At 52.1% G+C, this 24471-nt stretch overlaps 11 protein-coding genes across 11 annotated transcripts; 6 read left to right on the top strand and 5 right to left on the bottom strand.

The window, feature by feature from the left end:
• Nucleotides 1-67: 67 nt before the first annotated feature.
• N7474_006709 (uncharacterized protein) lies at nucleotides 68-1858 on the bottom strand (the record flags this gene model as incomplete). Its single annotated transcript, XM_057198119.1, has 5 exons — nucleotides 68-227; nucleotides 303-385; nucleotides 450-1061; nucleotides 1126-1632; nucleotides 1691-1858. The coding sequence occupies 5 exons, from the start codon at nucleotides 1856-1858 to the stop codon at nucleotides 68-70; spliced, it is 1530 nt and encodes a 509-aa protein (XP_057051559.1).
• Nucleotides 1859-2325: 467 nt separating this feature from the next.
• N7474_006708 (uncharacterized protein) lies at nucleotides 2326-3936 on the top strand (the record flags this gene model as incomplete). Its single annotated transcript, XM_057198118.1, has 1 exon — nucleotides 2326-3936. One exon carries the CDS (start codon nucleotides 2326-2328, stop codon nucleotides 3934-3936), a length of 1611 nt encoding a protein of 536 aa, XP_057051558.1.
• Nucleotides 3937-4414: 478 nt separating this feature from the next.
• N7474_006707 (uncharacterized protein) lies at nucleotides 4415-5866 on the bottom strand (the record flags this gene model as incomplete). Its single annotated transcript, XM_057198117.1, has 1 exon — nucleotides 4415-5866. One exon carries the CDS (start codon nucleotides 5864-5866, stop codon nucleotides 4415-4417), a length of 1452 nt encoding a protein of 483 aa, XP_057051557.1.
• Nucleotides 5867-6033: 167 nt separating this feature from the next.
• N7474_006706 (Zn(II)2Cys6 transcription factor) lies at nucleotides 6034-7308 on the bottom strand (the record flags this gene model as incomplete). Its single annotated transcript, XM_057198116.1, has 3 exons — nucleotides 6034-6819; nucleotides 6866-7009; nucleotides 7063-7308. The coding sequence occupies 3 exons, from the start codon at nucleotides 7306-7308 to the stop codon at nucleotides 6034-6036; spliced, it is 1176 nt and encodes a 391-aa protein (XP_057051556.1).
• A 911-nt stretch (nucleotides 7309-8219) lies between these two features.
• On the top strand, nucleotides 8220-9559 carry N7474_006705 (nitronate monooxygenase; the record flags this gene model as incomplete). The annotated part of the gene is made up of 5 exons (XM_057198115.1): nucleotides 8220-8358; nucleotides 8453-8989; nucleotides 9053-9081; nucleotides 9132-9394; nucleotides 9451-9559. The coding sequence occupies 5 exons, from the start codon at nucleotides 8220-8222 to the stop codon at nucleotides 9557-9559; spliced, it is 1077 nt and encodes a 358-aa protein (XP_057051555.1).
• Nucleotides 9560-9789: 230 nt separating this feature from the next.
• On the bottom strand, nucleotides 9790-10645 carry sod2 (superoxide dismutase sodB; the record flags this gene model as incomplete). The annotated part of the gene is made up of 4 exons (XM_057198114.1): nucleotides 9790-9877; nucleotides 9928-9995; nucleotides 10048-10454; nucleotides 10519-10645. 4 exons carry the CDS (start codon nucleotides 10643-10645, stop codon nucleotides 9790-9792), a joined length of 690 nt encoding a protein of 229 aa, XP_057051554.1.
• A 241-nt stretch (nucleotides 10646-10886) lies between these two features.
• N7474_006703 (putative G-patch domain protein (TFIP11)) lies at nucleotides 10887-13208 on the top strand (the record flags this gene model as incomplete). Its single annotated transcript, XM_057198113.1, has 1 exon — nucleotides 10887-13208. One exon carries the CDS (start codon nucleotides 10887-10889, stop codon nucleotides 13206-13208), a length of 2322 nt encoding a protein of 773 aa, XP_057051553.1.
• Nucleotides 13209-14014: 806 nt separating this feature from the next.
• N7474_006702 (uncharacterized protein) lies at nucleotides 14015-14599 on the top strand (the record flags this gene model as incomplete). The annotated part of the gene is made up of 1 exon (XM_057198112.1): nucleotides 14015-14599. The coding sequence occupies one exon, from the start codon at nucleotides 14015-14017 to the stop codon at nucleotides 14597-14599; it is 585 nt and encodes a 194-aa protein (XP_057051552.1).
• A 2274-nt stretch (nucleotides 14600-16873) lies between these two features.
• Nucleotides 16874-18010, top strand: N7474_006701 (agmatine deiminase family protein; the record flags this gene model as incomplete). Its single annotated transcript, XM_057198111.1, has 1 exon — nucleotides 16874-18010. One exon carries the CDS (start codon nucleotides 16874-16876, stop codon nucleotides 18008-18010), a length of 1137 nt encoding a protein of 378 aa, XP_057051551.1.
• Nucleotides 18011-18484: 474 nt separating this feature from the next.
• N7474_006700 (VIT1/CCC1 transporter family protein) lies at nucleotides 18485-19512 on the top strand (the record flags this gene model as incomplete). Its single annotated transcript, XM_057198110.1, has 3 exons — nucleotides 18485-18542; nucleotides 18603-18948; nucleotides 19002-19512. The coding sequence occupies 3 exons, from the start codon at nucleotides 18485-18487 to the stop codon at nucleotides 19510-19512; spliced, it is 915 nt and encodes a 304-aa protein (XP_057051550.1).
• A 4198-nt stretch (nucleotides 19513-23710) lies between these two features.
• N7474_006699 (DUF4202 domain-containing protein) lies at nucleotides 23711-24304 on the bottom strand (the record flags this gene model as incomplete). Its single annotated transcript, XM_057198109.1, has 1 exon — nucleotides 23711-24304. One exon carries the CDS (start codon nucleotides 24302-24304, stop codon nucleotides 23711-23713), a length of 594 nt encoding a protein of 197 aa, XP_057051549.1.
• Between the last annotated feature and the right edge of the window lie 167 nt (nucleotides 24305-24471).

Genomic DNA, 24471 nt, shown 5'->3' with positions numbered 1-24471 from the left:
CTTCAATTAGGGATCATTGGCTTGTACAATTATTGAGGTATAGCAGGATTCTCATCTCCGATATAATCTAAATATCATTATGGAACGCAGGTGGGCTTTGCCAGCGTGCTTTGCGCCATTTCTCTCCATACAAGCGAACAAATATCATAGGGATGAAGAAAAAGATATTGATACAGGCCAACACCAACCACGCATACTCGAACTGGATTTTTGCACCGAGAGGAAGGCTGTAACGGAAATGTGTTAGCCCACAATAGGACCCAAGAACGGGCACATAGGATGGAAAAGATATAAAAGCTTACGCGTAAAAGCTGACCAAAGCCCCAAATACCTGGCGGAAGACGTTAAGAAGCGAGGCAATCTCTGTACTCTGGGGTTTATAACACTTGACAAAAAAAATCAGTCAGAAGCTCATGAAGACATTGTTAACTCATCACAAGGCCACTCACATCCGTTGTATAAGTGTACACAACAGTGGTGGCAATTTGCAGTCCAAGAGAGGCAATACCCATGGCAAAGGCAGGCCCAACCCAGCTCACAGTCTTGAAGTGAGATAAGAAGACACCCTCAAGAATAAGGCCAACCGGAATTAGAAGGCCTCCCCACATGGCATTGAGGCGTGCCTCAGGCTTAACATGCCCGTCGTTGCGCAAAGCGTATCGACGCACCATCCAGTCCGTCAACCACCCGGCATTTAACTCACCAATCAAGCAGCCAATTATAAGCGGGATGCTGAGGATTAGTCCCGTCTGGGCCACATTGAAGTCATAAAACTCGCTAAAAAGCGAGGCGCCAGTGAGCGAAAAAATAATAGTGCCGTAGCCGAAGGCAGTCATATAATATAGACCGGGAAGCAAGACAGAGATATACCGCAGCATGTATAGCGGTTTAATAAAGTCGCTGGCCGTGAGTCTGGGCCCAGCCTTTTGCAGTCGGAAGAGAAAGAGATCTAGAGTTGACCTCTCCTTGTACTCGTCCGCCTCGGAATTTTGATGCCTGTGATACAGAGTTTCGGGGAGAAGGAACAACGTAATAGCGAAAGTTCCAAGCTGGATGTAGCCCTGAAAGGCAGTTAGGAATTTTATTAGGTTTTCATTACTCCGGTGTAAATTCAATATCACTTACTGGTACCGAAAAGCACCACTCCCAGCTGAGACTCTGCGCAATGAATCCGCCTATCAACGAGGCCAAGTGCGGTCCGTTTGTTAGGAAGAAAGCGTATATGCCCATATAGACGCCACGCTCATGCATGAAGTACATATCACAGATAGTCGCCGCGCCGATGGCGACAGTGCTTCCTGCACCAAGGCCGTTGAAGACGCGTGTGATCAGAATGGTATTCCATTTGTCTGTGTTGCCCGCAATGACATTCGTTAGACCAGCAAGAGCATTTCCCGCGAGGTAAATCGGACGGCGGCCGTAGACGTTGGAGAGCGGCGCGATGAATAGGGGGCCAACACCAGAAAACAAGACGTAAACAGTCAGCTCGTAGGACGTCACTGGAATGCTTTGGTGGAAAGTCTCGCTCATGGGCACAAAAGCTGGGTTGGCTACGCCGGAGCCCAGAGGTCCTAGAAAAGCTAGCCAACTGACTTGTAGGAGAACCATAAATTTAAATCCGGCACTCCAGTTCTACGAGCCTGGTCAATATCTATCTGTACACGGTAAGGTATAAAGATAGCGCACTCACAAGAGGATCATCTTTGTACTTTGATGGCTGGGGATTAAGGGGAAGGCCGTGCTTGTCTAACTGGAGATGCTCTCCAAGACCACCTTTTTCGACATGTGCCACCTCTTCAAAGCCCTGGCCAGACTTATCCACCGCGGGAGAGTCGGAATGCGTAGTTCGTTCTGACATTTTGCGGAGCGAGGAGGAATAGTATTGAAAGATCGTCGCAGTGACATAAATGAACTACGGCTGAGGAAGAGGATAAATATGCCAAAGACCGGAGATACTGGAACTGTTCTAACTTAATGGGGAAGACTGGGGAAGCTGGGGAATCCGGGGAACATATGACTAGTGTGCGGGGAGTTAAGTTAACGCCCCGTACTCTGCGGTTGCCCAGGAAGAAGAGTTATTCAATTTTTGATCCGCTACACACCTAGCTCCGGCAAGTGATGCCGAAGGAGAATTTCCTCGGCTACTATTGTACATCCCGAACTGTGCATAAGAGTAGCTAGAAGAGTTCTAGTGAGGTCCTTGATCTGGGCGACTGGGGACTCTGCGCGCAGGGTTTGGTCTGATTGAATTATATCTAATTAGAAGAACTGCCCTAATTCATCGATCGACTGTTTTCTGTGTCTACCTCCCTACATTTGGCATTCATGGACAGCCAGGTCTTGATTATCGGTGCCGGGCCGGTTGGCCTCACGATGGCGATCGAGCTCGGCAGACGGAACATAAGCGTGCTGCTCGTCGACAAGCGATCAGGATTCGGCAAGCTACCCAAGATGGAGCGCTGCAACGCGCGGACAATGGAGAACTTCCGCCGCATGGGCATATCCGCCCCGATTCGCGCTGCCGGCCTCGACAATGACATGCCCATGGACGTCTTCATCTGCCTGGAGAACCTCGCCAACCCACCACTCGTACACCATACCTACGCATCGGTGAGCGCCCTATGCGCTGAGTACCATGCGACCACCGATGGCTCGACAGCAGCGGAGCCATATCAGCTCATCTCGCAGTACACGCTCGAGCCTCTCCTGCGCGACCTTGCCAAACGCTACGACAGCGTCCAGATCATCTTTGGCCACGAGCTCGTTGACTTCACTCAGGACGACACGGGCGTCACCGCTCGACTGCGCCTTCCCGACGGCACTGTCACCGAAGCTCGCACAGACTATCTCGTTGGCTGCGACGGTGCCTCGAGCACTGTTCGTGAACGACTCGGCTTTGTGCTTGAAGGCGAATCGCTGCTCAAGATGCGGCAAGCACTGTTCTACTCCGAGGACCTTCTTGAGCGTATCCCGATGGGAGTCGGTCGACACTATCATATCGCTGACGACACGAACTCGTTCCTGATCGTGCAGGATGACAAGAAACACTTCTCGCTGCATGCCACTGTAGACAGTGACGAGAAGATGGCACCGCTGTTTGAGCGGATTGTCGGCTTCCCGATCAAGTACGAGCAGCTGTACGTTGGCGGGTGGCAGCAACGTCTCATGCTGGCCGATCAATACCGTGACCGCCGCGTATTCCTTGCTGGCGATTCAGCTCACCTCGTTATCCCGACAGGTGGGCTCGGTATGAACACCGGACACGGCGATGCCGTTGATCTGTCTTGGAAGCTGGCGGCAGTCCTGCGTGGTTGGGGTGGGCCTGCACTGCTGGACTCCTACGCGGCGGAGCGGCGGCCCATCGGTGCCCGTAACATTGCGGCCTCAAGGCGAGCGGCCAAAGGTCGGCGCGCATGGCGCCAGCAATGGCGCCCGGAGATCGCCGAAGACAGCCCTGCGGGCGAGGCTGTAAGGAGCCAAGTCATCACGGTGGCTGAGCGGGAGCAGCGCTGGAGCAATGATCTGTATGGTATCGAGCTCGGGTATCAATATACCAACTCGCCGATCCTCATGGAGGATGGCGAAGAAAGCAACATGACCGACGTTGAATCGGGATTCATATACCGACCAATTGTCCAGGTCGGCTATCGCCTACCGAACACCTGGATGAGCGATGGCAGATCTATCCAAGATGTCATTGGTGATGAGTACGTGCTCATTGTGAACCAAAACGAACCCCCGCACCTAGACTTGTTGGAAAAGGAGTTCCGGCGTATCGGTGCCTCGTTGCGAGTCGTTCGGCCGGACACCACAGAAGCCATTGCCGTCTACGGCAACGACTTGCTCCTGGTCCGACCCGATCTGCATATAGCTTGGCGAGCTGCCAAGCTGCCTGAGGACCCTGCTCACCTTGTGGCGACTCTTACCGGCAATTAATGTAAAATGGCTTTCTCGGTTCGTTAATAGTTTCTTGAATTCAAGTCTCTCAACTCCCTGTTGTCAAAAGAAATGCAATAAGTCGTCCAAGGTACAGCTTGAAACCCACCATTCCTTCCTCCTCTCGTACTCATGCTGCCTGTCAATCACCTTTTCTCAGCAGGCGTCGAAATGAGGTTCATAGTAGCCTTGGATCGTAGACTAGGCAGCTTAGGTAGTGCTCCTCTGTCTCTTGAGGCCTCAATAGCTGACCAACAAAGAGTTCATGTAAAGCTTTCTCTATCTCATTGGATCACAACATATTCAAAAATTGAGAGAGTTTCATTAGCCATTCAAAGATAAACTCCTTTTTTGATCTTCCACAATCCCATGCTCCTGGAACGCCACATCCCAATAAAAAGCTCTGCCTTGGAAAAGCGCCGCAGCTGAAAGAATCCAAGTAACACAGGTGAAAATAAAGTATATAAAAAAAAGAATTTTAGTACCAGTCATCACCACTTTCACCCAGCTTCTTCTTCTTAGGATTCATAGAGATGACACGCTGGCCGGGCAGCGTATCAGCAGTGAATGCCGCCTCAAAGATACTCGCGATGCCGCGCTTCTCATAATGCTTGAAGGAGTCATAATCGTCTCGCGTTCCGGAGATAGCACCCCACTCCTTGCCCGCAGGTGTGGTACCATCGCCCAGATCGCTCCACCTCGTGACGACGATTGCCTGCTTGAACTGCACGCCGTGTGGATCGCTGTGGTCCTCTGCGAGCTTGATCTCGATCAGATACTCCGTCGGACACTCGGGACACCGCCGCATAGGCCGGCAGAAGTTACAGAGGGTGACCAGCGAGTTCGGGTCGTGCACCCGCCCCGCCCAGCGGTCTTTGACTTTGTGCTCGATACCCTGCAGTCCGCCTGACTGGCGCGGTTTGGGGATATGGTCTAATGCACACTTGCAAGCGGGCATTAGCTCGCCGTCGCGCCAGTGCGGGCATGGTGAGAAATATGGCCAGTAGTCCTCGCGGGAATACAACAGAAGTCGCTGTTGCGACGGTGTCAGGCCAGGTGGAGCAAAGGTCTGGCACTTCACACGCATCAGAAGCCGGCCCTCGTGGACATGGAAGCGCGAGTGGAATGACCAGTCATCGCGCGTCCAGCGGCGGCCAAGCGAATCCGGGGCGAGGCCGTAGCTGGGCCCAAAGCGGTGCGCGCGCATCACTAGCTGGACGAACGAGAAGGGCATCATGCGTCCGTGTGTGATGCGCGTGCGTGGGGGCGGATTGAGCGCGTTCAGGGCATTGGGACACTCGAAGAGCGGGTTCACCACGTGAGCGGGCTTGAGACGCTCCCTTCCTTCTTGTGTACGTCGGTGGAATTTGGCGCATGGGAAACATAGGAGATAGTGTGGGAGCGAGCGGTCGAGTCCGGCCAGGAACTCGATCCTGTAGTTGTAGTTGCGTGGGTCACGCAGGGCCGTGAAGAACTGGGGTCCCAGACGGCGGTAGAGCGTGATACTGGCGAATGCGAGACTGGCAGCTTCTGCAGGAGTCAGGTATTGAGCTATGTTCTTCCACAATTCAGATGTCAGACTGGCAATATCGCCTTCCCCGGGGGGGCGGTTGTCGTCGTCGACCATGGGGACGTAGGCGTCCATGGACTCCAGCACACCCAGCGTATGGATCATTGTTGTATAATCACGGCGCTCGCCGAGTTGCGTATCTAGCTGCGCATGCGCCTGCTTGTACTTAAGCTGGTGCGCCGCCAAGGGCGCGAGCGCCGGCATTGGCGGAGGTGGTTCATTGGCGCTAGGACGAGCGGCCAGCCGCAGGTCGGTGGTGGAGGCATTCTTGCGCAGGGTCTGGCGGGATTTCTTCGGACGCAGGGCATTGGCGAAGAAGGCTTTGACGCCCTGCTTCTGCCCCGGACTCTCAGCGGACATGGTGTGCGGTGGGAGTTAGACAATGAGAAGTGTTGCTACACTGACGTTTTCGGGCCGGAGCCTGCGCCACTGTGGCTGGAGCTGCCACAGTAACGACGTATGTATGAGCCGTAGATATTATTTACAAGTAGACGCCATGAAACATCAAGTCTTTAATATATCTATGGCTAGACGGATTCTATATTCCCCTCCATTTTATCCAACTCTCTAGACAACCATTGCAACTCTGTCTCTCTTTTCACAAGCTGCGACATAGTGAGGGCCTGCTGGACGCCCGTTGCTTGTCCAATCTTCTCTAGAGTCCGCACAATCCACTGCTTCATCGTGGGCGCTGACCCCACACAATCTGACGCAACATACAATGGCCAGATAAGCCGGAACGCGCTCCCTATGGCCACATCCCCGGAGTTGAAGTGATAAGGCACGCTGGAGCATATATCCTCCGCCATCTGCCTACTGATCGCTATACTCCGCAACGCCATCAGGCGGTCCTCTGGCGGACCACCCGGTTTCAGTAGTCTGACGTAGATGCTGCCTATAATCTCGTGGATGATGATGCGCGTGAGGCGGTAGTTGTTCCACAGAGATGCGATCTCGACGTTTGGATATACATGGTAGCTTTCGCCGTACACCGAGCGGTAATCATAGTCGTGCTTTTTGGTATAGAGGGCACTGACAGTGGTGTATGGACAGGCAGGATTGATGGACGTGGCCCATGATACTAGGGCTATATCTAGCTGGAGGGCCTTTTGAATGAAGGGTGCGGGGTTGCCGAACGACGAACCCCTGCTGGCGTTCGCACGGATTTCTGCGGAGAGGTTGCTGACTTGCACTAGGATGTCGAAGAAATCTTCAATTTTTTCGAGTCCGCTGTCGCGGTGGGCAGCCGCCTCCTTTGACAATTGGACAACGACAGGCGGTGCGTATTGTTTATAAAATATGTGACCCAAGGTCTAGATAGTTAGTGTCGGTGGAACAAGTTCAATAAATATCTCTTACGATCTGTATGCGGATCTGGGAGAACAACTGTAGGCCAGTTGGAGTCTGCAGTTGCTGAGCACCTCGCATCTCAATGAGCTTCGTCGCCCCTTGTACATGACTCATCCATCGACCCATTAGGTCCGGGCTGCGACAGGTAATTGTCTACTAGATCCATCAGACGGAGTTAGACATGGCTAGAAACAAGATTGTCTCACCTCGTACATGCTAAGTAGCATCACCGCGGCCAAAGTGGAGTCTGATTTAAATTGGATCCGATCTTGTAGCGCGCGGTTAGTGGCTAGTAAAGCCGTGCTATACTCTTGTCGTGCAGCGCGCATCAACTCCGCCGACATGCGTGTGTTTGACATGCTTGCCAGCCCTATGGCCTTGATTGCAGCCTGTAGTGCGGGGCTAGGGTCCGTGCCTAAAAGATGCCGGATATACGGAAACATACCCCCCATTAGTGTGGTGCCAACATAGTACTTGAGCATAAACGACGTGGCACAATCATCAGTCGGAACCGAAATAGGCGCGGGTATCAACGAGATCGACTCCTCTATAGAACAAAAATCCGAGTAGTTTGAGGGCTTTGACGGCTTCTGTGGGGGTCGCTGTTTCTGGGCCTTCCGGATCACCTCCTCGCTTTGGTCATGGAATCGTATGGTCGTGGGGTCTCGATACCCGGGGCATTCCCGTTTTATTCGGATGCACTGCGAGCAAGACGGTCGTCGCTGGTCGCACTACTCGAGTTAGCGGCTGATCCAAGTGGGGTAGTGTCGCCATACCTTGAGGCGCCGAGTCCGACATAAGGCGCAGGCTAGACTGGGTTGCCCTCTGTAGACCATAGGGCCAAGTTTACGAACTGGATGCCAAAAAGGGTAAGAATCTCTGTTGGGAGGAGTTGAGGAGTCCAAGGAAGCGGGTAGCGGGAGCCGGTAGAACTTAAATGGACAGAAGGGGCGGAAACACCATAGAGCTGAGAGTTTTACTATGCTAGTCTGATACTCCACCCTAACCCTGTTGGGGCTTAGTGGATTTGTCATATCCTGGTATTCAATGGCATTGGTTGGATAGCAAGACGTTTCTCTTCTATTGGATGAATCAAGCGTTACCAAACGGCAATGAAACCACCTCGTGCCGGATATCTTCAGCCCACGTAAGGCTAGTAGTATGGTGGGTATCAGGCCGCTAGCGGCCGCAAGCGTTCCTCCACGACCCGCCATAAATACAAAGAAGCACCAATCCTCTTGTTTTCATGGAATTACTAAACATCGCTCATTTCAACCCGCTGTCCTCTCTCCTCATTTGCGTCTAGACTTGACCAAAACATTCGAAAAGCTCTTTGTTGGAGAAAGGCATTGAATTCGCAGATATGGCGTCTTCTGAGATCCAAGAAGGGCTCCTCAAGCGGTGGTTTCCCCATACGACAACTCCATTCGTTGCCAATGCGCCGATGCTCGGGTTCACAGATTCCCACTTGGCAGCTACAGTGACAAGATCCGGGGGGTTGGGTACGTTAATCATTTCTGCCATGGCCGCACACGGGCCCATGCTATCCTGCTAGTTTTTAAATCTCAATCGCCCCCACTGACTCATGTACTACAGGTTTCATTGGTGGAGGCTTTGATTTTGGACCAGAATCGGCCCAGCTTGCCAGACTAGACACTCAACTGGCAAAATCTCGCTCTGAACTCGGGATCAGTTCGTCGGCGAGGGATCTGCCTATTGGCGTGGGTTTCATCACGTTCAACCCAGCAGGGTTCGAAGTGAACGCGATCCCCATTCTCGAGAAGCATCGGGTTGCCGCGGTATGGCTTTCTTTCCCCGAGTCAGATGCAGACCACCTGCCTCTTATAGAGGCCATTCACAAAGTCCAGGCGAAAGGTGATTGGGTCGTCAAAATATTTGTGCAGGTTGGGACCGTGCAAGCAGCCCGACATGCTGTTGAACAGGGTGCAGATGTTGTTGTGGTGCAGGGTACCGATGCTGGAGGTCATCAATGGGCTCAAGGAGCTAGTCTCATGTCACTTCTACCCGAGGTGCGAGACTCGGTGGCGGGGGATTCGAATAAACAGGACACGGCGATCGTGGCTGCTGGTGGGATTGTAGACGGGAGAGGATGTGTTGCTGCTTTGGGGCTTGGTAAGTGGACTATTCTATTTTTCAAATTGTGACTGGCTATGGTGTACTGAATACTTCGACCAGGTGCCGATGGGATCGTCATGGGCACAAGGGTAAGAATACCAAATCAATTTCACTAGTAGATTTGCTGATCGGGCTTAAGTTTATTGCTACCTCGGAGTGTCCAGCTCCGTCATTTATAAAACAATCAATCCTATCGGCCAGCGACGGCGCCGTCTCGACCATCAAGTCGACCCTGCATGATGTCTTCCAATCTACCGATGTTTTCCCTAAGCAATATGACGGCAGGGCTGTGATTAGCCTCAGTTGGAACGATTCACAGAGTGGAGTCAGCAATGAGGAAGTCACTCGGCGGTATAACGATGCTATCAAGCAAGGAGAGAATCACAGGCGAACGATTTGGGCGTGAGTCTAATCGTGCTCATTTGATATGCTGTATCCACTGACAAACTTTTCCATAGAGGTGCGAGCGTTGGAGTTATCGACACAGTGGTCTCTATAGACCAGCTGATGAAAGATATTCAACAGCAGGTGAAGTTGGCAATTGGAAAGGTCATGGAACGGATTTAAGTAGCAAATTATGCTTTTAAGATCGAGCCCCATATTAACGCCGGATCCCTGCTTAGCGAAACCAGAATAACAGTACATCATTTGGAAACCCCAGAATAGAGAGTTTACAGCTTCTCACTTTACAATACAACCAGAAGTGCATAAAATTATTGAGAAACGATTGCCATGGGTAGATTGATGGATTGATATGGAGAATGTTACAGTCCAAGAGATTACACTGATGGAATGGTCTACGAGAAGCGCTTCTCCACCGCCTTCCAGTTGATGACCTCCCAGATGGCCTTGAAGTACTCGGCCTTGCGGTTTTGGTACTGCAGGCTGGGGTGATGGTTAGTAGATTCCGGGAGAAAGCATCACAGGGCTCTTACTAGTAGGCGTGCTCCCAAGCGTCAATGCCGAGCAGAGGGACGAACTGACCGACGACAGGATCCTGGTTCTGTAGGTGGAATTAGCAAACGAATTGTGGCCATGGAGCTAGCACCACTTACAGCATAGGTGCGGATGCCAATCTGGCCGGTCTGCTTGTCCTTGACCAGCCACGCCCAGCCGCTACCCTGGATGCCGGCCAGGGCGGTGTTCATCTTGTTCTGGAACTCGCCGAGGCTGCCGTAGGTGCTGTCAATGGCCTTGGACAGAGCCCCAGAAGGAGGCTCACCACCGCCAGCGTTCTTCGGGGCCAGGTTCTCCCAGAACAAGGAGTGGTTCAGGTGACCGCCGCCGTGGAAGTTGACGGCGGGCTTGAGGGCAATCTGGGCCGAGATGTCGTTCTTGGCCTGGGCTTCCTGGAGCTGCTCCATGGCATTGTTGTAGCTGGTCACATAGGTGTTATGGTGGTTCTTGTGGTGCAGCTCCATGATCTTGCCGCTGATGGACGGCTCCAGGGCACCATAGTCGTCTGTATTTGGTCAGCTACAGGGGAAATTGACCTGTACAAGGCCAAAGCACAAGTTTCAACTTACAGGACAGGTCCGGCAGGGTGGCCTTGCCGCGGGCAAAGGTCAAACCCGCAACGCCAGCAGCTTTAGGAGTAGCCGAAGCTCCCGAGCGGAGGGCCACGCGGGCCGAGTTGGAGAGGAGAGCAGCCATTGCGAGCACACAAAGTTAGGCCGGGAAGTAAGGACTAAAATTGGAGTAAATTGGAAAGAAAATGAGTGTTCAGGACAAGGAGAAGCCGAACAGGACAGAAGGGAAAGCATGAAGTAACCGAATAACGTCATCTTGTTTTCGCCCGGACTAGGGTTCATCCGGGTGCCGGAGCTCCACGTGAATTTCAGTTATCGATAGCTAATTGCAAGTTGTCACTTACCTTCTCTGCCACACCACCGGCATGGAGTCGCCTTCGTCTGGCTTCGCGGGCCAGAAGCGCAAGGTTGCTGAAATGAGCTCCAGCGACGATGAGGAGCCCCGTCCGGGCTTTCGGGGCTTTGCGAGGGCGTCGCGCCGCTCCGAGTCACCTCCCTCCATGGGTGGTTTGGGCAGTGCAGCTCGTAATCCCGGGGGCAACATGGCCAACACAATCGCCGCAGCGCCTCCCCGGGGCGGCCGATCCTCTCGAGGTGGAAACAGCGCGGGAGGAGGAAACTCGTTCGCCGCGCGCATGATGGCCAAGATGGGCTACCAGGAGGGACAAGGTCTCGGATCCACTGGCCAGGGTATCATCAATCCGATTGAAGCGCAGGCGCGACCGCAGGGGGCTGGTCTTGGTGCAGTACGCGAGAAGACCAAGCAAGCTCGCGAGGAGGAGAAACGGGCGGCCCGACACCGAGGCGAAGTGCTCGAAGACAGCTCGGACGAAGAACGACAGCGGCGGCGGAAGAAGAAAGAGGGGCGCAAGACAGAGAGTCGCAGTGGGACGGGTACACCTGTGGCGCGCGCCAAACCCCAGTTCCGTACCGCCCGCGAGATGGAGGCAGATATGGAAGGTCTTGAGGTTCCGAACGTGCTCAAATCGTTAATCGACGCTACGGGCAAGGAACAGCGCGTCCTGACCTCGACCGCTGGACTGATGACGCCACAAGAATTCGTCAGCCAGGATGAAGGCGAAGCTATGAAGATTGCTCGACGAGCCCGGCACGACCTGGAGGCCTTTGCAGATGAGTGGAAAGGCCTGACCGAACGCAAGAAATTCATCGAACTCGAAGAGGCCCAGGTGGTGGAGGAATTGGATGCATACCAATCCCAGGTCAACCATCTGACCGGATTGATCGCTGCGGTGGAAGAGCTGGACATTTTCGAACATGACGAAAGCACTGCAGCGAAATTTGAAGAGATGACGGGCAAACTCGAGGCCATGTACTCTACATATCAAGACGCCGTTGATGCATATCGGCTGCCAGAGACGGCGGTCGCTGCCATACATCCATTGTTCCGACAAGCAATGGAAGAGTGGGAGCCTCTCCAAGATCCGACATTCCTCGTGTCCAACCTCACCCGGCTTCAGCCTCTTCTCTCTCGCAGGACCGATGGTGAAGAGTCCCAACAGCGGCATTCCACATCCCCATACGAAACAATGATCTACACTCTCTGGCTCCCACGGATGCGGTCTGCGCTCTTAAATGATTGGGATGTATACGACCCGTCTGTTGCGACATCTCTAGTGCTTGCGTGGAAGCCAATTGTCCCACCTTTTGTTTATGCAAATGTTCTGGATCAGCTGGTTGTTCCTAAGCTCAGTGGAGCCCTCAAGAACTGGAAGCCACGGAGCAGTCGCCGGCACCCGTCCGAGCACGATGGGCAGTTCCCATGGTGGCTGTTTACGTGGCTGCAACATCTGGATGAACGACATACCAATCCCAAGCAGCCGACCGGTCTTATGTCGGATGCAAAGAGAAAGTTCCGCGTGGTGTTGGACTCGTGGAGCGTACGCAAGGGCCTGATCAACGGCATCGAGCTCTGGCGGGATGCACTGGGCTCGGAGTTTGACGTGTGTCTGCGCAACCACCTGCTCCCACGTCTGGCCCGTCACCTCCGCGAAGACTTCGTCGTGAACCCGCAGGACCAAGATCTGACTGCCTTGGAAGACGTTCTCCGCTGGAGGGACTTCTTCCAGCCCAACGTGATGGGCCTCCTACTGGTCTCTGAGTTCTTCCCCAAGTGGCATGAGATTCTACATATCTGGCTCACCAACGATCCCAACTACGAAGAGGTCGGCACGTGGTTTTCTTGGTGGCGATCCCAGATCCCGGAGAGTGTCAACGAGCTTACGCTCATCGACGACGAGTGGAAGAAAGGCTTACAGACAATGGATCTTGCCTTGCAGCTTGGAGATCGTGCCGCGGCCGAACTGCCACCGCCGACCACCACTACACGGCCATCTCTCCCGACCCGTGACGAAGCCGTTGCCGAAGCTGCGGCTGCTGCCAGCGTGCCGGCACCGCGGCCAAAGGCCCCAGTCGCCGAAGAAATTGCTTTCAAGGACATTTTGGAAGGCTGGTGCTCCGAGCAAGGGCTTATTATGCTGCCTCTGCGTGAGGCACACCCGCAAAACGGACAGCCTCTATTCCGCATCACCGCCAGTGCGACGGGCAAGGGCGGAGTCGTGGCCTTCCTGCAGGGCGACGTGGTCTGGGTGCAGAACAAGAAGGCCAAAGATATATGGGAGCCGATGGGATTGGAGGATCGCCTAGTGGAGCGTGCGGAGGGCCGATAGTCGGTGTTGGATGGCTATGCTGTGGCAAATAATCCCCGCAAACCCGCTCTCCGCGTTGTTTGAATGCAAAAAAAAAAAATGCATAAGCATCAGAATATTACGTATTAGATCAATGACATCGACAGAAAGAGGCATTGCGTAATAGCAACCTGGGAATTTCTTGGCAGTGAAGTAGTAAACATAGCGCGAGGCTGAGCTTAGAGGCAATCCTCTCGCTAGTCCCGTTGGAGGATATTCCCTTGGCTTTCTCTTTATGGACAAGGCTAAGCTGCCGGTTCTGCCGGCTGGCTTGGCGCCCCGCGGGCCTGTACGTATTGAACCTGGGTACGGAGTGGTGGCCTGAGAGCTTTTTATTGGCATCCCTCCATAACCCTAAGCGGACGGGTGACGACGATGACAGGGGTACGGCCCCAACACTCTTGGGGCCGCACCGGCTCTGTCAACATATGTAAACGCTGAGCACACAGCCCTCCCTGTTCTATTCACCCGTCGGGCTAAGGCCGGGGGACGAACTTTTTTAGGGCTGTGTACCCACCCAGTGGATTTTGGGGCGAAAAACATGGTGCCATTATTATTGGCGTCGCCGTAACTAGCACTAGTAGTAGTCTCGTCGTCCAGCCTCGCCACCATAATTAGGGGGCGTAACAGAGCCTCAACAGGGTCGAAGCAGGCTAATTATAGCCCCCTGGAAAAATACTTAAGACCATCGCTGCCCTGCGTTCATTTTACTTCTCCAATCCCAAACCCAACCCACCTCTCCAATATCTCTCTATATCTTACCTCTTTCTTTCATCACAAACGCCAAAATGCACTCCAAGGTCGCAGCCGCCCTCTTCCTCTCCAGCCTAGCCATGGCCGCTCCCGCCTTCACCGAGGAGTCCGCGGGCGTGGGCATGCCCGTCATGACCGAGCCGCCGCCCGCCATAATGTCGGCCGCGGAGGCCGTTGCCAGCGCGATTCCGCAGTCGGTCAAGGAGGAGCTCAGCAGCGCCTACATGCATAGCAACATTGCAGAGATCGAGAGCATCGACAAGTACGTCATGAGCGAGTTCATGCACAACACCGCTTGGCAGGACCGTCTGCCCGCTAGCGACTTGGCTATCCTCACCTCTGAGATCGCCATGGCATCCGCCGCGCCTAGCATGCTCATCCCCGGGAACTCTGCCGCCTCTCCCACTGCTGGCTCTTCTACCCCTCTTGCCACGGCGACTGGCAACGGTGGCTCTGGATCGGGCTCCGGCTCTGACTCGACTTCGACTTCGACCTCGGCCTCGACCACGGCTTCGGGCACCAAGCCCACAACGACTAACGGCGCTACTGCTCCCACGGCCCACGTCGCCGCCAGCTTCGCCGGTGCGGCCGGTCTGCTGGGTTTCATGCTTGCGCTGTGAGAATGGTGCAATGTGTGCCATGGATTCATGAGGGAATTGTGTTTTCCGCTTGTCTTGATTAGTGTCATCTTGAGCCGCTGGAGTTGGTCTGCTATGTAATTAGAATCTTTTAATGCCCTCTGTCTACGCCACAGAAAGTTTTGATCACGAATGAGACTGTTTATGAGTGCATAGTTAATGCCGACGAATCTGTGAATACTTTCCCTAAAATTAAACATGTAGATGTTGTAGTGTTGCAATTCTGGATGCGTACTCCGTTAGCTGCCTTTACTATAAGTGAGTAGCATACATTCATACTACAATAGCTCGTGGTGGACTACACCACTATATTAGAGATCAGCACAGTGCTGATGGTGGAAGCTTCGTTACTAAATTGAATATGTGTTTTGACATAGCTGAGAACTGTTAAGTATTCAAACTATCTAGGGCCAGATGCCAGAGGTAGTGCCTCGGTACGTGTGGATAATCTGAGCCTCATAGGGATCCCTTCCGAAAGTTTGGGGCGTTGTGCTATTGCGCAAACTTGGAATTCGCGAGGATCCAATTTCGACCTAATCCTCTTCCTTCCCGTCGCTAGGAGGGGCTTTGGGAGTTTCAAGGTATAGCGAACCAACCAATTTCGGAAAAGTTCGGCCAGTGTTCGGGGCTAAGCAATGGCAATGTGTCCCAATAATCCGATGCGCCAATGGGGTGAGTGGACCTTATGACGGGTAGGTAATAAATTCAATAAACCACTGAAACAAAAGACTGATCGTCAGCCATACAACACTCCCATTTCTCAAATATAAAAAGAAGCATTTCACTCTCCACCATGAATAATTGCAACACAATCAACATTCTTCTACTCCTATAGCGAAGAGCTACTTTTCATACCAAATTGCTTGTACGATGCCTCCGTCTTCGCAGAACACGAATTTGCACTTGAATTCTATGAATTTTGGGCCTGACAAGCTCGACCCAGGGCCTAGGTATTCTTTGCATAACGACGGTTTTGTTGTGAATGCTACGTCCACTTCGTTCATGCCTGCGAATACATTTTCAGTTATGGATGATAGCCTACACAATCAGTACATCCAATTCCCGCCAGAAATATTGGGCCTGGACACCATGGCTCCTTCCCTGTTGACTCAAGGTCCTAGTATCTTGACGATGAATGACAGCTCTATGAATCCTTGGCCTGGCCTAACAAATCACGCTGAAGGTTTACAACAAACAAATCAAGATGGTCTACCTGCGATCAACAACATGCCATCAGGTTTCTTTTCTCTGAGCTCCACGGAGCAGTTGCTAGCCAACAGGGTCAAAGATACTGTTACTTCCGAGGTTCAGAGCCCTAGTCAATTCCAAGCAACAAATGCCGAGTACGTCCTTAAGCTTCCTCTGCTCTACTTTATTGTCTAGTGTCTAAATCACTATCATTGGTAGGAACCTCCCTAGCTCACTTATTTGTGGCTGGCAAGGCTGCGATTACACCCACCCATTCTCCAGCGAATCATCTCTGTTCCGACATATCAGAACCAAACATGTCTCTCTGAAAATCTACAAGTGTCCTGACCAGCACTGCAAGCGATCTCTTAATCGAAAAGACCACCTTAGCATACACGTGCGAACGTTTCATACACACATGGTACATAATGGTAGCGTTGAGCATTGTCCTCGCTGCTAGGCTTGATGGTTTTGGGGAGTTTATTTGGTTGCCGTCTTTCTTTTCCTATCCCAAGTCTCTTTTCCTTTACACCGAACCGTTGGACGAAAGAAGGGCATCGAGGTACCAACGATCATGTGTTGTCATATTGTTGTTCTGTATCTCACGGTTCGCATGTTACAGTAGTGACAAGAGAATTTTGAGATCTATGTCCGGTTGGCTTGGCCTTGGCGTTAGGGTTTGGAGTAAAGGCAATGAGAAACCAGGCGCAAGTCAATTTTTGCAGGCACGTTTCTATAAGTACAAGATGAAGTGCTTAACTGATATATATTGTATTTGGTCATTCGTTAAGGTAGCTAGATCCTGCGCCGAGCCTAGAGAGCGGACGATTGTCCGCCAACCCCACCGCACGGGTGCATTGACCTTTAAAGACAGGAACCCTTATCTAACTACTTAATCCCTCTTCTCCCCGCAGAACTGGAGCTAAGACAGCCAAACAGTCGAAGAATTGATAGCCGAGTCGAAAAGACACACGAGCTAGATCAATCCAGTGAGCGAGTCCGTGATACGTCATGAACATTACCAAGTGTCTTACTGACCGTATCATCTTCTCCAGGAAAGAATAAATAATGGCATCCACTTTGATCAAAAGTGCAGGGAGATACCTCTACCCAGCGGAAACCTCCCGCCACGCAGCAACGATCCTCGGCTTCCCCTCCAAAGCTTCCATAGCAACGGCCTACTACGAAAACGCGTGCACAGACATTGCGAACCTCGCCTCTGCCATCTCAGGCTTCGAACCGGTCCGCTTATACACACGACCCGAGGATGTGACGAAGGCACAGTCATTGGTCAGTCGAGCGGCCACCGCATACCCCGGCAAGGCGTCAAATATATCACTTATCCCATTCCGCACGAACCACCTCTGGGTGCGAGATACAGGCCCAGTCTACGTCCGCGGCAGCGAGGGGAGCGGCCGGTTCGCGGTCAACTTTCGATTCAGTGAATGGGGCAAACGAGACCAGATCGGAGACCATGAGCGCGCTGCTGATGGGCTCGAGTGGCCCGTTATGAACGCCGAGGAACTACAGGAGAATGCGACCTTTGCGCGCAGAGTCATCGAATCGGACGTGTCTCCGTCTGCGGTGACGGTCGTGGAATCGAAGATCTGTCTGGAAGGCGGGGCGCTGGTGGTCGATGGTGATGGGACGCTGCTGGCGACGGAGAGCAGTATTCTCAATGAGAACCGCAATCCGGGCCTGTCGCGGACGGAGATTGAAGCCGAGTTGCAGCGCGTGCTGGGCGTTGAGAAAATCATTTGGTTTCCTGGTCGGAAGGACCTGGATGTGACGGATGTGCATGCCGATGCGGAAGTCAACTTTGTCCGGCCGGGGGTCGTGGTTCTCTCACGGCCGCATGCCAGTGTGCCTCGGCCATGGCAGGAAGTGCATGAGGCGATTCGGGAGATTCTGGGCCAGTCGGTCGATGCGAAGGGGCGTCGGTTCGAGATCCACATTGTGGACGAGCCCGACCCTTCGAGTCTGGGGGATTCGGCATCCAACGACCCAGCCACCAACTATGTGAACTTTTATTTTGTGAACGGGGGTCTCATTCTGCCGCAATTCGGAGACTTGCAGCGTGATCGAGCCGCGCTGGAGACGATGCAGACTCTCTGTCCGGACCGGGTGGTCCAGCCCGTGCATGTTACGGCGCTGCCCTTGGCCGGAGGAGTGATCCACTGCGCGACTCAACCTGTTCTCGAATAGGGCTCGGAGATAGTAGGATGAACCTATGGAAGAAGTAGTCCGGGCCGAGTAACTTACCTCATTCGTTGCAGATCCGGATCCACCGCGCCACCCAATGATCTTCGCTCTAATGGTCATCGTCGTCATCACCCCCAATCACCTTCATTTGCCTTGTTCTTCAGCGCTGACCTTTCCTATTGCCCTGATTGGTGCCTTGCCCCTGCGTGGATGAAAACATGGTCCCGTTTTGGTGTTCTGGAGGCATCGGTGAGAGGAAAAATGGATGCTGCATAAGTTAAAAAGGGGACGCGCCGTCTTCTTTTCTGTACACTATTTCGAGTGCTGTCTTAGATTGTTCCCTCCCTTCTTTCCAATTGTGCATCCCTTCTTGTCAATCGTACTTCGCGTCGCCTTTGACGTCAGCCACCGCCACAGCTTCCTAGCTTAGCGGCACGAGCTCGCACAGCTGCCCATCGTAGCCGTGTTGCACCCAACATGGCATTCCTCTTCCTCAAACAGAAACTCTTTCCCCAGCAGGAGTCCCAGGTCTCCGGTAAGTAGATCCATCCGTGGTGTGACGCGCCGTACAGATCAGATCATTGACAGAAACCAGGGAAACCACTCCTCGCCCGCATCGACGACGATGATACACTCCGCGGAGACTCGGATCAGGACATTGAGTCGGGTCGCTCCTACGCGACCTTCGGACGGTGCACCAGCCACGATTCTTCCAGCAGCACTGGTGGCAGCAGCGTCAGCACGCGCGCGCGTATCAACCCACGCATCGTGTCGGATGCCATTCTCGGGCTGTCGGATGGCCTGACGGTGCCCTTTGCCTTGAGTGCAGGTCTGTCCGCGCTGGGTAACACCAAGGTCGTTGTCCTGGGTGGCCTGGCCGAGCTGGCAGCTGGTGCGATCTCGATGGGGCTGGGCGGGTACGTGGGAGCCAAGAGTGAAGCGTAGGTCTTTTTCCCATTTACATGGTTAGATCCGTGCTCTGACCTATGTCTAGCGAATCCTACGATGCCACAGTCCGCGAGACACAAGAATTAATTGACAACGACCCGCACCAAACCCGCGCCATCGTGCACGATACCTTTGCGCCCTACGGCCTCTCCTCCGCCGCCATAAACGACATCACATCCGACCTGCACGCGTCGAGCGAGCGGCTGCGCGACTTCCTACTGGCCTTCCACCACTGCCAGTCCGCGCCAGCCTGCAACCAAGCCTGGGTCTCGGCGGTGACGCTGGCAATTGGCTATTTCGTTGGCGGCTTCATCCCACTCATCCCGTACTTCATCGCCGAGCGTGTCATCGTCGCGCTGTACTGGAGTATCGGCGTCATGGCCGTGACTCTGCTAGCGTTTGGATATGCTAAGACTTGCATTGTGCGCGGCTGGACTGGTCGCGATAACATTCTGGCTGGTGTGTGGGGTGGCGTGCAGATGTGTTTCGTCGGTGGTGTTGCGGCTGGTGCGGCGATTGGACTGGTTCGTTTGATAGATACTGGTGGAGCGCGGTGATGTTTTCCCCTCACAATCTGCATAGAGTCGAGGGTATTGCATTTTTGTAGCCAGTTAGATATTCTCTCATCATTAGCGAGTGGCGTTGGATCAATGAAATGACATGACATGATATGACCACCACTGGGACGTTTCTAATCTTCCTGAACGGCGAACTGGTGCCTCGCCTTCATTGGTATCTCCACTGCTCCCGGTGAATACTCCACTACGTACCACAGATGTCGAAATCAATCTTGTAATCTATAAAATGGATTCAGGTCAAGAAGTTCATGAACATTTCTCTAACCAAAGTCGTTTGCATACATCAAAAAAGCTCAAACAGAGTACAGACGCCCATAACTCGCACATTGCGCTCCAGAAGCATCTTTGCAATAGATATCGCGATGGATCGTAATCGACGAAGGATCCAGATCTTCACTCGCGCTCTCCTATGGGAAGCAACAATGAGAACAATGGCGAGTCACTCACTGCATGGGATATCATATTGCAAAGGACAAATAGCTCTGCCACGAAGCATATTGGCTCAGTGGAAGAGCGCCGTAATTATCCTATGGTCAATACTCAGCGGATAGCGACTACACTCGCTCTAGGCACTCATCTCCCGGAGGTACGATTATACCTACCAGTCATACAGTGCGTCTCGAAACCGATGCCACCTCGAACCTTAATGCCTAGACCCACTAGTTTATAGTAGGAGTGGGTTACTTTCCTCTGCCAATTCCTATGTCCAAGTGACAGTCTGGGAGGTTACTCGGTACCAGGCGTTGCAAATAGTGACTTACATTACCTTCCTTACACGTAGACTACTTATGAGCCTACTTATCATACTACTCGGCGACTATTGGTAGAGGGGATGAGTGCGCATAATGTGTACTGTACAGTAAAAAAGAGTTGTGTGTTCAACAGATGGAGCTGATCATTCCACCAGAAACATTGACGCAAACAATTCGAGTAAATCCCCAGCAGTGCATGGCTCTTCCAAATAAAACTCCAAAGCGATAGCAATGACGAATAGACAAATGCAGGGAATCTCATATTGAAGCACTTCCCGAACAATCTTTCGATAATTATGCCAGTTCTGCAATCCCATAGTCTTGACGGCATCAAGGATGCTGAGACAATGTGTCTCGTTGTTTCTGGCTCGCCCTCCGAAACTAGGATCGAATGGTATAACGGGTTCATCATCGTCGGGTAGCATTGAAGCCGCAACTCTGATGTATATGGCTCGTGTCAAAATCGAGATCAAGAATTCCAACACAGTAGGCATGTAGATTGCAAATTGTTCGAATATTGAAAGCACGGAATAAGGTTCTTCATAAAGGCGATTATCCACTGTAGCGAAAAAACTTTCACGCACGAATGCCAGAAGTTTCTTCGTCAAGTAATACGCAAAACTTGGCGAGGCTAGGTCCAGTGATGCTGCAGGAATGATTTCAATCCACTCTCGCCAGCCAGGAATTCTCTGCCAGGCCGATTTCTTGTTAGGCTTCGAAATAACAGCATGAACCCAAGCCGTGTGTAGATTCGTTAGAAGCAGCCCCACAAGTAGTTTAGTCAAAACCAGCGTAGGAAAGTTGAGTCTGTCGTTTGCAACAAAGCGCGTTGCCAGGGCCGTGATCGAAATTGCCAAAATCATATATACGGCGAAGAAATTTAGCCCAAGATAATTAGACCATAATCCTCCTTGGTTGTGTAAGTGTCGGCGAGCAACGCTTCGTTTAGTAGTAATAGCACCAGAGCTAGATGTGTCATAGAAACCAATAGTCATAGCTCCCCAGATTAAAGACCAAGGTAATGTGAAAGATATGCTTTTCAGGTAAATGGCAAACGGCGGCGCGCTAGTGTTGTCTAACATGCATATCAGAGTCGAGCCGAGGATGCCACCACCGAGATAAGTAAGAACACGCCAGAGGAGCTGCTGTCTTGCGTTCCGAAGAAACAGCTTCTTTTCTTCTAGCGCACATTCCGAATAAACACTAGTCTGCTCTGTAGGGTCGCTTTTGCCCAATTCAGGTTCTGAAATACCCTTTTTTTGAGGATGACCGGTATTTATGCGATTTGGGGTTTCCAAGACGGCGAGCGCCGCTATTACACTTCCATCTATGTATTGAAACTAAGAAAAAAAAAGCAAGAAATTAGTTTCACGTCTAATATCGAACAAAGAGAGCCGGGGTCTTGGTAAGATTACTTGGAAGTAAACAATGGAGCTTATTAGTGTTGTGATGATCACGCTCATTGGTATATCCGACTCAAGATGCGACGCAGCGCTGGCGAACTGAGCAACACTGAAGATAGCAGATTGCCATCGTGGTAGGGATCCCAGAGACATTACGTCCAGAAAACTAATTGTTGAATTTAGTCAGTTATGGAAGTCGGTGTTTGTGAATAGATTCGCTAGCATGGATCAAAGAGGCTACGTCCGCAATTCCCAGAGGGACAAGAACTCATTAAGAGGACACGTTTCTTTCGAAAAATCCCTCGTATCCGATTGTATTATTACCTTAGATTATGTTTGCGGCTGAGTAGTACTCCACCATGAACCTCTAGACCAATGACAAAACTTCTGTATCATGAGCTAGAGCCGCGGGGGGCTGAAAACAAAGTGAAAAATCAGGCTAGAAAGGAAAGCCATTAGTCCATACTGTGGTAGTTACACCACAAAGCGTATAGGTAATGTTCGATTTGGTAACTATTGGTTATGTTTTGGATCAGCCCGCCTGGACATTTGGGATTTGCCGGAAAAATAGATAAATCCGTGTCTGCTCCAGCGCACTGCATCATTTCCTTAATACAACCATATTCCCTCCGCAGCTCTTTGGTCAGACGACAGTCGCAGGTTCTTTTTAGTTAATCTTTCGTGTCCGGCTCAAATGGACCAAATTCCCGATCGATCGGCAAGCCCACAAGAGGTTCGAATTTACATTGTTCAGGTTCTTATATTCAAGCACAATGCAAAGCGTGACTTCGCAGAAGAAACTGCTCGCTTATGGCGATTAGTGCGCGGCTCTGAACTTCATGATGCTAAGTTGGAATATTTCCAACAGCTATTTGGGGTAGACGTGGGCATGTGTCTTTTCCAAAGTGTCTATGAGGATAGAGATGATGCTTGGAGGCGGTCATCTATAGGAGTCTTACTCTCCTGTAAGTTGCTTATGAGACAGCCTTAATATTATATTGACCCCTTTATAATAGTAGGTAACTTCGTGACTTTTTTGGTACTTGTTTGGTTTAACGGTATACGACTACTCTGGGGTCATTCAACCCGTAAGTGACTCTTATGACGGCTAGCCTCCTTATCATTATTGTCCTAATGTCTTGGATAGCATATGTCCCAGTGCTACTTCACGGTATATGCCAAACAACTCGAGCCTCTCTAAGACCTAAGCGCGACTGTAGTGCGCTGGTAATCGGTATTTTTAATATTTGCGTTGCTTTATGGATTTCAAGATGATATAGTATCACAAAGGAGGGGGTATTTCGAACAACAAACAAAGATGGATTAGGGCGTCCATGGGTGTACGTTTTGGGAGGGGTTCTCCTAAGCATATCTGTTCTATTTGGTCCGAGTGACTGAAAGGATGCGTTGTCTATGACTAACACGGACTTCGGCTCGGGCCATTTCCCATAGTGCTAGAGAAGCTGCTCACTATAATCCTCAAAGACGGACGCGTCAGTTGAGCCTTAGAATACTCTAGACGGGGGATATAACTGATCCGAGCTCTGGCATGGGTATCAGAATAGTGCAAGGAAATAGGCAAAGCAGATGAGCCTATATTCTATTGAAAGTATTGACTCGTCATGGTTATTTGATCTAGAGAGTCTCCAGGCTACAATTTAGCTTCACTGCTCTGGCTGAGCTGAGAGAGACGAAATCCCCTGCCTTGTTCGATATTAAGTCTTAGGTATCCGACTGCGAGGCTCCCTTATACATCAATTCCCGCATTCCCCTAGCACCTTCTGGTGGTGCAAGGGTTTGGACGCATGAATGACGGGTAGACATTATGCTCCTACCTAGTCGGCCCCCCCCAAAGTGTGTGTGCGTGCTCGCGCCTTCTTCTAAGCCATCACTTGGTCCCCTTGAGTGTCTCTGGAGAATCCAGCCCGGGGCGACACGACCTTTTTTTTTTTTTTTTTTTTCCCCTGGTGAAGTCTCTCTATTGCAACACATGATCGCCTTCGTTTATGTATCAAGCTCATATCATCCTTGCAGCGCCTTCTCGACCAAAAGCTTCCCACGCTCCGACAAGTCGATCTTCAAAGCCTCCTCCCTCCCCTTCTCCGACATCTTCCCCCAAGTCTTGCGCAGAATATCCACCATCTTGTCCTCATCCCCGAGCTCCGTCTCAAACTTGTCAAACTGATCATCCAGAAACACAAGGCACGCCACATCCTCCAGAGTTTGCGTCTCAGGGTCCCCCTTCTTCAGATCTGCCTTGCGCACCAGTGCCGCTACACGCGCCGCCTCCTCGGCGCTATACCCGCTCTCCGTACAGATCTGCTCCGCCAGTGTGGCCTGGCGCCGCTGCAGCTCCGCACGCCAGGAGTGGTACCCAATCTTCGTGGCTGGGTACTCGCTGCGCGGGAGTTCCCACCGGCGCAGGTGTTGGGCGCGGATGGCGAGCTGTAGCAATTCTGAGGCCGAGGGTTCCACGAGCGTGAGATAAGAGGTCATTTTGTTGGCGTAGTGTAGCTCATATGGAATCTGGCCCTGCGATGACGGGTCATGCGTTTGCCGTGGGTCGCAGGCATGCGCTTCGTCAATGCGACGGAGGGCTGTTTCGTATCTGGACATGTTGATTGGGGTGTGTGAGTACAGTCGAAGTCGAAAGCAGATTCCCCTGCTGACATTCTGCCGGTATTAAGCGTCCGCGCCACTCAACGACTACTATTGATGGGCGGTATGTCCCTTGTAAAAGGCGGTAAAGAAAGGTACTTTAGGGGTTTTCAGACTTTAGCAAT

Source organism: Penicillium riverlandense (assembly GCF_028828495.1).
Source record: "Penicillium riverlandense strain IBT 135883 chromosome Unknown utg000006l_segment0_segment0, whole genome shotgun sequence".
Taxonomy (NCBI): domain Eukaryota; kingdom Fungi; phylum Ascomycota; class Eurotiomycetes; order Eurotiales; family Aspergillaceae; genus Penicillium; species Penicillium riverlandense.
The sequence above is the reverse complement of the archived record's forward strand: the minus strand, read 5'-3'. Positions and strand labels throughout refer to the sequence as shown.